The following is a 17,276-nucleotide window of genomic DNA, read 5'->3' on the forward strand; positions in this document are numbered from 1 at the left end:
CACACGGACAGAGTCTGTGTGTGTAACAATGCGGTTCTCATTTACTCCTCCATCCCACCTCATTCGTAAATATTTCGTTATGCCACTTTGAGTACTTCATTATCGGCCATTTTGTCTTCTCTCCCATTCGTTAGCAAGTGGAACGTTTTTCAATTTTTATTGGTTGCGACCCTGTCAAACTATCCCCTTCAACTCAACACTGTGTTGTGTTTTGAGTAACTTTGACAAATTGTCATAGTGGCAAACCATAGACTCGGGTTCTGTTGAGTGAAAAGAAACAGAAAGCACCAGTTAAAAATTCGCGGAAGTTAGTTTTGTTTTCTTTATAAGAGAAGAGCAGTAGTTGAAGAAGAATTGTAAACTATTTTCACTGAAGACAAAATATAAGAAAAAATAAACTTGAACTGTTGTGTGTGAACATGCAGTGTTAAATTAATTAATAATTAAAATAAATACAAAAATAAGGAAACCCAAAAGAAAGGAGAAAAAAAGAAAACATTGTGCAAAGTGAAAGAAAAAGAAATTTGGAAAATTACAAGCCAACGAAGAAGACCTGCAACCATTTCATGAAATAAAAAAAAGTGCTGGATTTTCTTGTCCACACTCACTTGAAGAAATACAACCAACTCTTAATTAACGGGATTTTGGATTTTTTTGCAAATATGGAAACTGGTATGTAGTGTGGTGTGTGGCTTTACAAAATCAGACATCATGTTTTGTTTATTTTTTATTTATTTATATTTTTGTTGTCAAAAATATTCAAAAAAAAGCAAAAGCATTTTTTTATATTAAACCTCAGACCATAAGGAGGCGTAACATCAGGTGATGTTTGGTATGTGTTTTGTGTGTTGCTGTGGCATACGTATTTTTTGTCTTAGGCGGTTGGTCGGTCGGTCGGCTGGTGTAGCCATGAGAGAGAGAGGGGTGATTAACCCTCTTATTAGAAAACAAAAATCCATTACAAATCCGCAATTGCATATGTTGACATTGGCGTCTTCCTGGTTATTATTTTTAAGGATTCCTTTGACTTAAAGGACACATAAGAAGGATACGTTCAATTCATACAACATACATACACACAACACACTATTCTATTATGCAATAGGAAACTGATAACAGAATGTAAACATTCAAATACCGGTTTTAGTTTTAAACCTAAACCCTGACTTTGAATTAAGAAAAAAAAAGAAACGTGAATATTTTTGCTTTTTTACTTAAACAAATTCTCATTTTCTTTTTAATTATTCTATTCACAGCCCATCAACATATGAATAAAAAATGTCTCTGCCCATGTTCCCTAACAAAATACAACTTGCTTCTTCCTTTCTCTTCATTTGCCCATCGCAAAAAATCTCTCATCTTTCACTCTCTTGCTCTTTGGTTGGAGTGTGAAACATTGCGTGTTCTCCCCTGATATACTGACCTTGGATTTCTATTGGATGTAAGAGCTCGCGCCATATTCCATATACTAGTATGGGTGTAGTAATTTTACTGAGCGATATAGAATAGCGTTGTTTTGTTGTTGCTTTTTTGTTTAAAGGGGGAAGTGGTGGGAGCCCTTAGGGGAAAATACTAAACATCAACGTGTTAACGAGAAATGTATGTATGACAGACGGCGGCGTGATACAAACAACTTGTCAAAGCCAGCCGCTGCCGGCTTGTTATCTTCTGTTTTGTTATGTTATTTTGTGACAAAGAGCGAGCCCCAAATGACAAATAGAGAATTTCTCAGAGCAAATTGTGTTACGGTTATTCGTGTTGTCTTTTTTTAGTTGGGGGGAAAACAGAACAGTGTAAAATAGGGATATTGACACATATGACGTAGTGCCGGAAATGTTTAATGAATTTTAATTAATTACAAGGGGCTTGTGTCCAGGTTTTAAATAAATTAAATATCTAATGGTGTAAATAACCGTAATAACTATAGTATTCTTTTTTTGCAAAGTTAACTTGACAGATAACCACGCAACCTTAAAAATGTGTTGAAAGGAAATCTGGTAACAATGAACTTAGAGACGACTACTCGTATTAAGTGGGTTAATGTACGCCAAAAATGTTCTCCACGAGGAAGGAAATTTAATACACAACAAATAACGTAGTTAAATCTGGAATTTTTAATAAATTTTATTAATTTTTTAAAGAGGGTCTTGGCCATATTCCTAGAGTGAAAAGTAACTAGAAAAAATATTATACTGTCACAATAGAAATTCAAGTTACTTTACCATACCCCATACCAGAATAGATTATCATCACATAAATTAATTTTGATGAATTTAACATTACCAGGCAGTGAGTCCTGGGAGGGTGAGCTTCAAGGATGGAAGAAGGCACAGGTGCGGAAGTTTTATGTGAAGAATTTTCTGTTAAGAACTCATACAGACTATGTAATAATTGTAGCTTTTTTTCAAGCAGTTATTTTAGCAATCCTGAAAGCAGTGGAGTTAGCCAAGGAACTATATACTAGTGACTCGGTACCCGTGACTATATTTGTCGGTGGTAAAGCGGCACTTAAAGCAATCTGGTCGGTACTCTAGGGTAGTTCATGATTGTCTTTGTTAATTTTGTTAGCTTCCAGGTCATTGTGATATTAAGAGAAATGAAGTAGCTCTGACGAATTTACTCCATGTGAATCGCAGTCAATTGATTTAACAATTAATGATCCTGTTATACCTCTCTACTTAGATACTTTTATGGCCAAGTAACAACAAGATGGTATGGGGAATCTAGGTATAGAACCTCAAGAAATTTATCAGGCTTGTGATTCCTTAGCGTATATCTAAATCCTTAATTTCTATGGACTGAAAAGAGATAAGCACAATCATAGAGTTCACAGCAGGTCACTGCAGAATCATATCTTATTTTTCAAAATGGTAGATTTTGCCGTCTATGTGAGGATGAAGAGGAAACAAAAATTATAGAACATATTTGTCGATGCAGAAGCTATAAACATTTTGGGAGATTCAAGTTATATGCTAATCTGTTTCTCCAATATAAGCTTCAAAATCATTTACAACTTTGCTATGAAATTGACCTGGTTGAATTAGGAATATTTAACTTATTGCACTCTTCTATCGCCATCGTCTTTTCTTCATTTAGCTTCTCTGTTTCATAACGACTTTTAGAATAATCACAATGTACTGCAGTGGAGCGGCTGCTTTTTTGACAGCATCGCATCTTGTAACATAACCTAACCTAGGTAACTCTTGGCAAAAAGCGGTATTTTAAAATTAGATCCTTTAAAAAAATCAATGCGATTGAGGAAAAGATAACACTACCTTATCTAAAATTTATATGGAAATCTGTCTAGTCATTCTTAAGCATACTCGATATTTAAAGTAAGTTATTCAACTGTCAGAATTGTTGAAAACCTGTTCCATAAAAGAAAACGTTTCGACTTTTCCCCTACCTTTGTATACTTAATTAATATACGACAAAGAATTAGAATAACAACAATGACAAGATCTATCCGTCGTATACAAAAGTGGACATTGTGTGGTAGGCCGGCCATTCATTCATGATGCATATTATCGAAGATTCCCTGTTATAAATTGAATTGAAAAAAATGCGCATAATATGCATATATTAATTACCGAATATGAGGCCCTGACGAGTAAGTCAAGGAAATTGTGATTCAATGTTATAAGGAATTTATTAATTAGATTTTGTGTTTTTTTTTATATTTCAACCTGAAATAAAATAGGTGGCCAATGTGAGGCAATGTCATTAATTGTTATCGGCGAGGCTAAGGCACTTATATTTAAGAATGGATGTCCTATACACAGCATGCTGTTGCACTATTATGTTAGGATTCAAAGTCGGTACATACATAAGCATGTTTATTTATAGAATGATGTTGGGTTTAAGCTATTTATCCTGAATATATGTACCTTTAAAACATGGATGAACTTGGATTCAGATCATTGAGTTTAAGTAGTAAGATAATTTGCATCCTCTTCACCACTAAATCCAAAATCGGAATTTAATGTTAATGCCACAGTAAAAAAAATTGCATATCTTCATAGAGTCCTTGCAAACAAGATGCTTTGGAATCCCTCTTTCTTAAATTCTAATCACTTTTCCCTACTATGAGAATTCTACCGATCTCTTGTTCTACCACTTATATCGGCTGACCATAGAAACCAAAAAAATAAATAAATATTAGACGTATCTAAGAATGATGACCCCCAATTTGATCTGTATGTGTTGTTCGCTCGCCTTATGCTCATACATATATTTGCATATTTTTGTATTTCCATAGAACAACAACAACAGCGATAGACCCCGAAACCTGTATGGTGTGGCGTGTGTGTGGTTTTTGTATAGATCACTTTTGTCTATTACGACGATCGGTGTGCTTTGGAAAAGCTATATTTTTGTTGTGTTTTCTGTATTTTGTCGTATTTTTTGTTTTCTTTATTTTGTTCACATCGTTTATAATATGATGGGGAGAACTGCTGCTGCCGTTGTTGTCGTCAGTTTTTTTTTAATTTGTTGTATTTTTTCTGTGCTAGTCCATTTAATAAGCCAATTCAAAGCTATTGATAATGTCTTTCGATGGCTCCGTGCACGCTTAGTCGTAACCGAGTTGTCGACGCTTACAGACCTCTTCTTTAAAGAAAAATTAATTCTCCAACTTTGGTTTGGGACAGCTTACCTTAGAAAGCTGATCCTCCTTATAAAAACGTTTTATAGAGACGGTCGTCGTGAGTGAAGAAAAAAAATAAAATATTTTACGAAAAATCAAAAGAAATTGTGAAAGAAAAAATATCATACCAAAAAAAAGATTTTACAAATCTTAAAAAAAACCGAATTTATTTGCTGAAAACCTTGACAATGAAAATATAAAATAGATATTGTTTACTAAAAAAACAAGTTTTAAAAACTAAAAGCAGAAAAAACCCCCAGAAAACGTTGAAGGTATATATTTTAATGATGTTGGCTATCTTTATCTTCTTCAGTAGCACAATATAAATTTGTTTTTGTTAAAAAAATGAACCTTGAGCGGATTTTGGATATCTATAAAGAATATAAGTTAAGGCTTTTTGTGCAAATGACCAGTTTATTGTGCCTTTGAAAATATGCAGAGCTGAATACAGAAATAATAATGCTCAGCCTTCAATATAGGCCTTGTAAAATTTTATAAATAATTCCTTATGCACCTAGTATCGGAATAAATTTTATTTTTTAACACAACTCGCGGATTACCATTTACATTTCGTTGCTCCGATTAAATGCTAGAAGTCACAAGCCGAATTGATTGACTATTCCATTATTTATCGCTTTCTAAATTCGTGTTCATTTTGTTTTACTAGGTCACCACAAATGCCCCATAGCCTCAATTATTATGATAAATCCGGGTTTCAAATCTGTGTCGTAGTGGAATCAATTCTTTCGATATTTCAAAAAGAGCGAAAATAACATCATGAACAAAGCCCTGAAATCTACTGAGGAGCATGTTGAGTTTCGGATTATTCCTTAAGTCATATTAAGTCATATTTTTGTTATCAGGGAGACCCGAAACATACCTGTGGCAGTTTTCTATGAAACAATTTTAAATTAAGTACTCATACAAAGTAAATAAAATTTGCAGCGTTTTCAAGTAGAGATTTTAGCAATCCTGAAAGCAGCGAAGTTAGTCAAGGAACTGTGTAATAGTGACTCAGTAACTGTGACTATAATTGCCGATAGTCAAGAGACACTTTAACCCTTTGAGCCCCGAATTGTTTTCCGTAATCACAGAACAATTTTTGTTCACAGATTTAATACAACTATCCTAGATAGAACTATCCTATAGGACTAGATAGGACAAAATTTGACATCGCTGCATCCTTGCATTCGGGTGATACAGTACTGTCTTTATGAAAAATAAAAGCCCAATATCAAGAAACCAAATGCAAAATCGACACATATCAATATTCTGGTGATATGTGTCGTCCATTATTAGGTCTTAACATAGGAAATCAAGGAAAGTATATCTACTAGCTGTATAACAAATATAACCTCTAAAACATTTTGTTACCTGTGGGCAACATTGGGCCATAAAGGGTTAAGCAATCAGGTAGTGTAAATTATCTCTGCAGAATAAACGGCATTTTGTTAGGTTCCTCCAAGTCATAATGACTTTAAAGAAAATGAAATAGTTCATGTGCTTACTCGATGTGCAAGTCCTCAAGTTTTTAGAGTAGAAAATAACAACAATATGGAATGGGTATAGGACCTCAACACTTATCTGACGAGGCATTGCCAAAAAAATTCTTGATAGATCGGTCTGTATTGAGCTATATGTGGATCTAGAGTGTTTCATGGATTCCTATTGCTATGAATGGAAAAAATTGACCACATATGAGACAACTATATATCATACACACACGCACCAACCTATCTTTGAAATAACTACAGTATCTCGAACCTAAGTAAAACGTACAGGTCATTTCAAAAAGAGAGAAAGTTTTCAAAATAACCGAAAGGTGTGGAAGACATAGGGAAATTCATTAAGAGCCTCGAAATAACAGAAAGGTCTGGGATACATAATCATAGGTACTTACTTAGCTGGCTTGTGACAGAACGTTTGTAACATGAAATACTATGTTCCGAGATGTTGTCTTCCAGTTAATCTTTCCATCGGATTCGTGGACTTCTTCTCCTGCATGAACCATCAGTAGGCTCGCTTTTATTTGCCTTTTTAGCTCACTAGCCAACGTAGTCGCTGCAGTTCGATACGTCTGAAATTTGTAATGTTGGTCCATGTCTTGACCTAGGCTCCACATCTGATACATAGATCTCGAGTCATTTTAGGTACTCTGAATGCCCAACTCATGGAGGAGGGAATAAAAAGTTCGACACGAAGGTCCATATCAAAATTTTTTCAAAATGTTCTTGGTAAAGTTTTTAACAAATTTTGGATTTTTTTAGTTTTAAACATCTCAGAAAATCGCTAACATCATTTATGTCGTATTCAATAATTTAAATAAATCTATTTATTTAGATTTATTTTTGTACTACATTTCCAATATTTTCCTTGCAGAAGTCTAGAACTATTATAATTTTATAAATCATCGGGGGGTTCCAATTAATTTATTTTAAATTTAATACTACAACTTTAAACAGTCTTTTAAAAAGTTATAAATACCATCAAAAAAGTTATTATTTGAATATCTATGTCAAATAACACCAACACTAACATTTTGCTAAAGAAAACAAACAACAACAAAACGTTTGCCAAAAATGCCAGTTATTTTTTATTATTCATTTTCTTCGTTATGGCCATAGCGAGCTCTTTTTTGTTAAATAATTAAGAAAGCAAATATAAAAACATAATAAAGAAGACATTGACCTGAACTTGACTGATTTTTTGTCGTTTTTTTTTTTTAATTTTTTTACTATGAAATTTTTAACCCATTGAGAGACCTGCAGCGACCGACTGACCGATCGACCTCTTCTATGATGCGTGACATAGATTAAAGAAAAATAGAAAAAATATGTATACATAATATATTGTATAACATATAATATATATATATATATATATATGCATTTATTTTTTTTAATTATATATTTTATAACATTGATTTGAATAAATATTAAATAAGCATTTTGTTGTGCCTCTTTTTTATTATTTAGTAAATGGTGGACATTGTCCATTTAAAGACTTGAACTTTAGTCTATTTTTTGTATTCAGTTCACCTTTCCTTTGTGGTATGTTGTTGACGTTTTTCTCCCCATTAAATATTTTTAAATGAATATACATGGTTTTGTTTTTGTTGTTGTTTTTTTTAATGCGTAATTGTTGTTAAAACAAATTTACATTTGTTGTCGAAGGGAAATTTAATTATTTTTTTTTAACAAGGAATGTGTTCTTATTTTTGAATACTTTTTAAAATAAATAAGATAGGAAATTACTTGAACTTTAAAATCTATAAATCATATTTAATTAGTAAATGACTTTCCTAAACATCTATGTTAGGCTAGGTTTCACTTGGTAGATACCAGTGGTTCATTGTATTCATCCTGAAAATATAATAAAAATAGGATAGGGTAAGAGAAGAGGGGTTTGAGATAACTAAAGCATAATATATATATATATATATATATTTTTTTTTTTTTGACTATCCTGTAAATAGCGAGGATAATGATCACAGAGAAAATATCATATCTACCAAACAATCGATGTCTTTTTTTGCATACTTGGAAATACGAGATTTAATTAAAATAAAAATCAATGGTTTAGGTCTGCTTCTAGAAATCACCGGTTTCACCCGACACCTATTTTCAGCATTGTTGAATTAAATCTTACGAATTACCAAAAAAATTAGCCATCACAACTAAAGCATTTTAGTTGTGAGTTTAATCCTCGGATATAATATGTAGATAAACCAGTCCATTATTTTCTGAAATGCTTAGACGAATGAGAACTCTCGCATTTCAATGGAAAATAGCTCAGAGGAGACAACCTGTCCCAGTTTTCAGGGCCGTGTTCTGATAAGACTGTGGCTCCAAAAGGTCAACCTACTCGATTTTCTATTAGTATGGTCAAAAAGATTTTCTTATCTCCCATCGAGAGAGCAGAGGGTGTTTGTCCTACTTTATAGGTTATCACATATAATTGTGGGGTGTTTGGAAGGCTCAATTAAAAACTGGCAAATAAATTAAATAATACCAATAAAACTGTCCTGAACTCATTTATTATATCTCCCACAATGAGTTGGACATTCAAAATATCTAAATTCAGTCGGAGGGTTTTTTCATCTAACAAATCTAAATTTTGAAATAATAAATAATTTATGCTGAGTTCCAGGACATAGCAACATAATCCGCTTGTTTTTCGGCGAGGTAGTCGGCAATAGATGGTCGAGAGAACCTGGTTGCAGAATCTCAAAAGCTATCTGGCCTGAATTCTCTCGCCGTAGAACTTCTTCGCTGTTGGCACATAATAAGAGAGATATCAAAATAGTCAGGAGAGCATCCCGAATCAACTCTAGGATGACTCACCCTTGTCAAACGAGGAAGACATCATGGAAACTACATTGATTATCACTACTAGACCAACACGGTGGTCCCTTCAAGAAAGGAGAAAACTGTCGGAGGTCCTAGTACATCTAGGAAGCTGGTGACTCCCACAACCAGTTTTTGACATGTTTTGGTGTATGTTTGAAGTTATTGTTAAGCTGAAATACTCAAACAAGCGGTATATTTTCTTTAGCGAAAGGAAACATTTCCAACAAACTTTTATAAACAATCAGATCCATTACTTTATAAAGCTCGAAAATAGATCGAACGCCGCCATAAAAAGAAAAACAACTCAATGCCATTATTGGCCCCCCCTCAATGCATCCCAGTACCCTTGCAACACTGAGATCTGACACTTTAATTTATAGGCATTTGAATAAATCGGTTCCGTACGTCTTTGACATTTTTCTAACTGTATCTTTTCTTGATATATTTTGTTACTTCCACGATTAAACATTTTAAAAATATTCGTCATTAAACCATAACAATATTGTTCCTATGCCAGTTAAATATTTTTTAATTTCGATTATGTTAATCATCAATTGATTAATAAACATTTTCAATAATAGATTGTTCTTAAAAAAATTTTAGATATCATTGCGGAACAATTCCATTCATGTACGTACTTGAATTTTTCGTTTTGTTTATTTCTTGTTATTATTATTTTTTAACACAAGTCTGGTCACTTCTTTTTCCACCTATATAAATTATGATATATAGGATGTTATAATTCTGATAATAAATCGGACCATCTTTCGCACACACACGAATGCAACATATACTTTAGTATAAAAGTATGAGTGTGTGTGTATATGTACATATACACCTGATAATGGAAAGTTTATTTAATATGTGTGTAAAATTCCATAATATTAACTTATTATCGTCTATGTTTGGAACTAACTTCCCCCGACAACATATAGAATAATAATACTTATAATTAAATATACCATGTTCCCGGGTCATGCGTAGTTGTTTTGATAATGAAAATTTCCATAACAATCAGTTATCGGATGTTCGGACTACTTCTCTGATAAGCAACATAATATTTCCAGTTTCGAAAAAAATCTTTCCTAAGTGGCTGATAACCACTGTTGTATGTCTGAAGAAAATAATGAAGGTCAGGGTTTTCTTATGCATGTGAAAAAGAAATGTTTCACTGGCTAGCTGCCTTATCTCATGGCAAATAAATTAATCGGAGTATAAAAACTATTGGCATGAAGAGTGGACAATTATGTTTGATCTGGTTTGAAGTGGTTCGCAAATAAGATCATAACATGAAAAATATAAAATGACATAAAAGTGTCTGTTATTGCGCATCTTTTGATATTGGACCTACATTTTTAATATATTTCCCGCACATTTTGGTTTCTCAATTTTTGAGAGTTTTGCTACATATTTCAACCGGTGTGGCTACAATTAGGCTTTCGAGGTCTATATAGGCTCCGAAAGCCTGTCCTTCGGAGAATGTTTTATATAGCTCTATATAAAGGTCTAGACCTATAAAAATTTGGCATAGTCCTATATAAAAGTCTACACCCATTTTCGGTATTTTGGAATTCCTAGCCTCATTTTGCAAACGAAGTGACTTTAAATTTGCAATGTGATTAACCAAAGGAAGAAATTCTTCCTGGGAGAAAACATTTTAATGTAGGTTCACATTTTGATATAGTTTCCCATTTTTTTCGATATTATGGGAGTTCTGGCTGCATTTTCCAACTTGTAATTTGACATTTTGGTTCTTCAAATAAAATACAAATTTCCTGGCAACAAATTTTCGATATTGGTCCACATTTTGGGATAGGGCGCGCATTTGGGATACATTGGGAGTGTTTTTTTTTTTTTTTTTTGGTATTTTGACCACATTTTCCAAAAGATGTGACTAATTTGGGAAATCTTGGAGCCGAAAGACTTCTTCGCAGAAATACAAATTTCCTGGCAGCAAATTTTCGATATTGGTCCACATTTTGGGATAGGGCGCGCATTTGGGATACATTGGGAGTGTTTTTTTTTTTTTTTTTGTATTTTGACCACAATTTCCAAAAGATGTGACTAATTTGGGAAATCTTGGAGCCGAAAGACTTCTTCGCAGAAACCTTGAAATATTGTCGGGAGAGACCCCATAAAGTATATACATATATTCCTGATCAGAATAAAATTCTATATCGATTTATGCATGTCCGTCCGTTGAAAAATCACGATAGAGCTTTGAAATTTTGCACATACATTGTTACTACTCGTAGGCTATTTGGTATTGAAACTTAAAAATGTATAAGTCCAGGTTTTGGTTAGCTCCCATATAACGCTATCCGCAAATTTTCGGTATTTATACCCTTCACAGGCAAAAGGAATCGAGATAGACCCATGGTTCCTTTTGAAAATATGCAAAGAATCGCTTCCTGAGTCGATTTATGCATGTCCGTCTGTCCGTCCGTCCATGTATTTTTGTGAACAAAATACAGGTCGCATTTATGATCCGATTTGGATGAAATTTGGCACATGTCATTTATTTGACCAAAGGACGAACCCTATTGAAATTGGAGAAAATCGTTTCAGATTTAGATATAGCTTCCATATATAGTTTCGTCCGATTTTATGTAAATACTCCACCAAACTTCCAATATTGGTCCGATTGAGAGAACATTTACAGATTACAGAATTATGTCCAAATTGATATATGTCAAGTTTTATTGAAATCGGTTCAGATTTGGATATATCTCCCATATATAGAATCGCCCGAGTTCATGAAAATGAAGCACCATACTGCCAAAATTGGTCCGATTGAGACAAAATTTTGCACAGAATACAGAATGCATAAAGTACTGACTTAGGTCCAGATTGATGTATGCGAAGTTTTGTTGAAATCGGTACAGATTTAGATTTGCTCCCATATATAGGTTCGTCCGATTTTATGTAAATGGAGCACCAAAGAGTGAAATTTAGGCCGATTGACATAAGATTTTGCATAGCGTACTGTATTAGGTCAAAATTTATGTATGCGAAGTATTGAAGGAATCGGTTCGATCGATTTTATTTAAATGAAGCACCATGCTGCCAATATTTATTCGATTGAGACAAAATTTTTGACAGCGTAATAAATTAGGTATTGATTTGGTGTAATAATCAAAACTTATCACAAATTTTGGTCAAATTTTCAACATAGGCCCCATATAACGCTAACCCCCAAATTTTCGGTATTTTGAAGATTTTTTGCATGTTAGTTGAGATATCCAATGACCTACTCACTTTTGTCATTGTGGAAACCAGAAATGTCTGCGATGTTTTCAGTTCATAGTAACGAGAAAAAGTGTGGGGTTAGGTGTGGTAGCTTCGGCAGGATGCGTTAGAGTGTAAATACTTCATATGTCGATGTCTCTTGCTGCGAAGCATTGCAAAATTACACAATTACAAAATTGCTAAGTTATTCACGAGTTCTTTGATAGATAGGACGGTCTAAAGATCATATTTAATTTTAATAAAGCATGTGGACGGATATATATGGGATCTGGTGGCCTAACCAAATTTTAGAAATTACCGATTGCTTGGTATTCTTTATATCTTCTATAAGTCTTTTCGGCCTTTAAAAAAAGATTTTTTGTCTTCTATTAAAAGAGACTTTTTGCAAAAAAAAAAACATAGAGAGTTTGACTCTGTTGTGACAATTGCGGTTCTTGGAGCTGTTCAATATGGACACCAAAACACTTTTTTATATCACAAATCAGATATTTTCACAAATATTTACAATATTCAAAAAGTAAACAAATATTTTTCATATTTCCAAATGTTGATTGGTTGAAAGCCTGTGATTTTTTTCTTGTTCAAATTAACGAAAGATCTCATTGTATCAGACTTTTTGTCCTTGACTGTGTTCTTTTTTATCAGCCAAAATCATAGTCTTGGATGTTGATTGGTTAAAAGCCTGTGATTTTTTTCTTGTTCAAATTAACGAAGGATCTCATTGTATCAGACTTTTTGTCCTTGACTGTGTTCTTTTTTATCGGCCAAAATTATAGCATTGGGTATGTGAGTGGTTCCTAGTCTTTTGATTTGCATATTATTCTTGTGAAAAAAATACATTATGTAACCATAAAATCACCCCAGATCCAAAGCTGATAACGAGATTGCTGAAAAATATTCCTATTATCAAAAAAAGGTGGCTCTTTAATCTGACCTTCAATATCAGATTTATCAACAAATATGCAACTTGCAAGCATTGTGGTATCTGTCAAACCTGATATGTAATGTGTGTGTGTGAGGGTCCTTTCCATTTGTGATATGCAATTTATTATTGAGGAAATGTTATATTGGTATAATATGACAATAAAAAAAACGCCTGACACTCACAAATTTAGAAGTGTGGCCTGTTTCTCAAATCTTATCAATTTTTCTTTTTGGTTTGTTGATAATAATTTTCCATTCCATGAATAAATTATTTCGTTTTCTTATGCTGCGATTTTTTTTGCAATGAACTTTTTTATGGTTATCTGAAATCAATTCCAAACAAACTTTTCTTTTTTTGCATTCTCTCTTTCTCTCTATTTATAGTTGTGTCCACTACGCTGTGGATCAGGTGATAATGCCTTATCAACAACAACATGTCGGCTCACTATTTTTGAAAAGCAAAGCAAAACAAAACTGAAAACAGAACAAAATAATTGCAAACAATTTGATGAGGCCAGGCTTTCTATGATAATAATAATAACAATAATCAGTGGCGGCTTCCATAGCTCACGCAACAATAATCATCAGATCAGTGCGCCCGCACACTTACACGCACCCATACACACCAATTGGCTTATCTCAATATGAACTATTTAGCAAAGCAAACAAAGTTACTCGCCGCTTGATCGCTCACGTTTTGCACCTAATGTTTTGCTAGTTCCTCCCTCTCTCCCTCCCTTCACTCCAAAAACAACATTCAATTGACTTTGAAGAAATCTTCTAAAATTATCAACAGCGGTCGCAAAAGAGCAGCAGCACAATCAATAATAAGGGCATAACTACGACGTAGCTTGTCCCAAAACGAAATTAAAATTATATTCCAGATGTTATTAACATTGATAATCACGCTTAGCTTCATCGTAACGTTAGTTGCTTTTGCCAGGCGTCGCCAGCAGCAACATTTTATTCATACTACAGCAGCAGCACCATTAACAACATCGTCATCATCGCCTCCACCAACAATAGCATCAACACCACCACCAGTCCAACTGGCTCAGGGTACCTTTAAAGATATTTATTATTTTATAGCTACTTTTTTGTTTTTATTCTTATTTTCACATTTTTGATTATTTCCTTCTACCATCTCTTTTCATTTCAGAAAATTGCACACAAGAATTAAGTTCTTCAGCATCGACTGGCCGCATCAAAAAAGTTCAATTCTCCAGTGATAGTTTTAAGGTGGATGAAGACGACGATCATAATACAATTTGTGACAGTGTCAATTGTTTAAATCTGGACGATAATAAACAATTGGATAGCAATCAGGCTGCGCAACAACAACAAGATCAATTGGATAATTGTGATACAAATAATCGTAGATTAATATTGAATAATAATAACATCAAGATGAGCAATTCAAATAATGAACGACCAAGTTTTTTGGTAAGTGAAGTGAATAAGAGAAAAAAATCAAGTGAATAGTAATTATTATTATAATTATTTATTATTATTATAATTAATTATTAACCTATTTAAGGATATATTTAAGATTAGTGAAATGAGTACGAGATGATTTTAAGTGAAGTGATTTAGAAATTATCCAGTGTAATGTGAATATAGATTTTTGAGAGATAATTTTGTGAACAAGGATTTTATAGTGAATAGTGAAGATGCAGTAATGTACAGAAGATATCATCAAAGCCTTCTATAATCCATGGCAGAAAATATAAATAATTAACAATTTTAACAATACAAATATTCCCAGCAAACAACTAAAACGTTGTAGGCATTATTGGGCCTTAGAATAATAAATATCAAGTGCGCAATTAAATGCCCAAATTATTTATGGACATTTGTTATATTTATTATATGCAACTATGCCATGGTAAATTCCTTCCAGAAAAAAATGAAATACCAAACTACACATATATTTCTAAAATGATATAGTTAATTTACAAAAATATATTAAGGCTTTATAATATTTGAAAATCAATATAGATGACAAATCATTCATTTAAAATAGATGTTTGTCCTTTAAAATAGGGGACGTATGGTGACCTTAATATATAGAAAGATGAATTTATATTGAAAATATTTATGTTATAAATTGTTATGTGAAGAAGTTGCCAAAATATAATCGTTACTTGGTTTTTAAAGGACCACAAAATACCTATAAAGGGTCTGGACCCATATATAGCACCGATATTTATAATTTTTGAAAGAAATATTTTTTTATAAAAATAGTAAATGATCGGTTTCGCCATAATTTTATTGACAACATATCATGTTTTTGAAAAAGGTTAGTTGCTTGCGTAAAATTCATATTCGATATCATCATTAATATATATATGTTTCTACTTTTCTTTTAGCCTTTAGACTATGCTCAGTTCGGGATAATAACTCATTAATGAAATAGCCATGTAAGAGATTGACTTTAGTTTGATCGAGCCTTCGCATAGGCAACATCCAGTTCGTATGCCAAATAAGGTCGCATTTTCATCCGCCTCCTTTAATAAATTACATTTTTTATTCCGCAAAAAGCAAGATAAGGGATTATTTTAGTCCCAAAATCTTGTGTACGAGTCAAATTAGCATGCATTTCTTCTAATAACTGCTGCCTCACGGCTTTCCTTTCCGTGTAATTGTAATTAAGATCGACTTTGAACAATTCGTTCAAGTCCGAAAGTTTTTTTCAAAGTCTTTTCGGTTTGTTCTTATGACAGTTCAACTGTTTGAGTTCTTTCGGGACAAGGCGCAACTTGGGTATCTTAGCATGCGAGATTTTTGCAATTGTTCTATTGTCTCAGAATTTAAAATTCGCATCTTTTCGTTATTGCAATCCAGCGCTAGGGAAAAGTAAATGGACTCATTTCCACCAAATGAGAACTCAAAACATCAAGTTAGATTCAATTTTGTTTAAAAAAAATATTTTGAAATCTTAAACATATCGAAAATTATGTGTAAAAAATTTGAACCAATATTTACAACTGCTGGTAGGAAGACAATATATTTTCTCTGAAAATTGTCCTCCAATTGTCCTGTTGGTGTAGGCTTATTTTTTTTACTATGCGGTAAATGAAGACAAATCGCAAAATATCTGTGGCCAATTGGTGTAATCACCTTTTCCGTAATAAAACGATGGTTTCGTTACTTGGCCCGTCTTTCTAAATATAATATAAACGTTGTCCAGATCAATATCACCCAACTCCGACTCTCTTATACGATGTGCACGGGTCTACATTACTAACTTGTCCCATAAAAGTTTGCACAAAAAGTAGTCCTGACGCAGAACTTTTACGGATATTCACTATTTACGTTTTTTTGAAAGGTTTTCTATCGAAAATCCCTTTTACTGATCTTCTACAAAAAAAAAAAAATAAATAAATATTAATAAAATATATTTTTGTTATTAGTATTTTATAATTTAAAGAACGTAGACCTTAATTCGCATATTCGACAGAGTAGTATATATTTACAGCCTGTTTTTGTAAAATTCCAAACGAACGAATTCGAGTGACTTACGACCAAACTCCTTGGTTTTGAAAAATATGTAATTTATTTTTTTTTTGAATCAGAAAAAATTTATAAACATAAATAAAGGTTTGGTCGTAAGTCACTCGAATTCGTATATACAGGCTGTTAATGTTTCGTATAGGTGTTAGACACTTTTTTTGTAGTCTTTTACGAATATAGGACATTTTTAATACAAATAGTAGGTGACCCTTTTTCTGCACCAAATGTATTACCAACATTATTTTGTCTCCTCTTCTACACAACGACAATAATTAGTTCCACTACCTACCATCCCACTTGGAAATAACATATCTAATCCTGAAGTGATCGTATATATGAAACCTTAGGGCTTTTTAATATTCAAATATAATATAAAATTCAAAGACAATGATTATATAACATGTGTTAAGTAGATCTAGGTATATATATACATAAATTATATACAGTGTCGTCTTATAAATGTACTGTATATCCATTCGCATAGTATTTTTTCCGTCAAAAATAATCCCTACTATTTATATACATACATATGTACAATACATTATTGACACTTCAAGTAATTTCCAAATATTGTATTACAGGGCGGCCTGTTTCAG

The 17,276-nt window shown here is 32.7% G+C and overlaps 1 protein-coding gene across 1 annotated transcript in view; it reads left to right on the top strand.

The window, feature by feature from the left end:
• The first annotated feature begins 580 nt into the window (after positions 1–580).
• LOC133326274 (acetyl-CoA carboxylase) overlaps positions 581–17,276 on the top strand; it is a 37,050-nt gene continuing 20,354 nt past the window's right edge. Inside the window, exons 1-2 of the mRNA XM_061534957.1 lie at positions 581–672; positions 14,327–14,610. Of these exons, the coding sequence (XP_061390941.1) occupies positions 663–672; positions 14,327–14,610 (294 nt within the window). The 5' untranslated portion in view covers positions 581–662. The remainder of the gene's footprint in view (positions 673–14,326; positions 14,611–17,276) is intronic.

Source organism: Musca vetustissima, unplaced genomic scaffold (assembly GCF_032173495.1).
Source record: "Musca vetustissima isolate MV318-11 ecotype Yass unplaced genomic scaffold, APGP_CSIRO_Mvet_v1 utg15341, whole genome shotgun sequence".
Lineage (NCBI taxonomy): Eukaryota > Metazoa > Arthropoda > Insecta > Diptera > Muscidae > Musca > Musca vetustissima.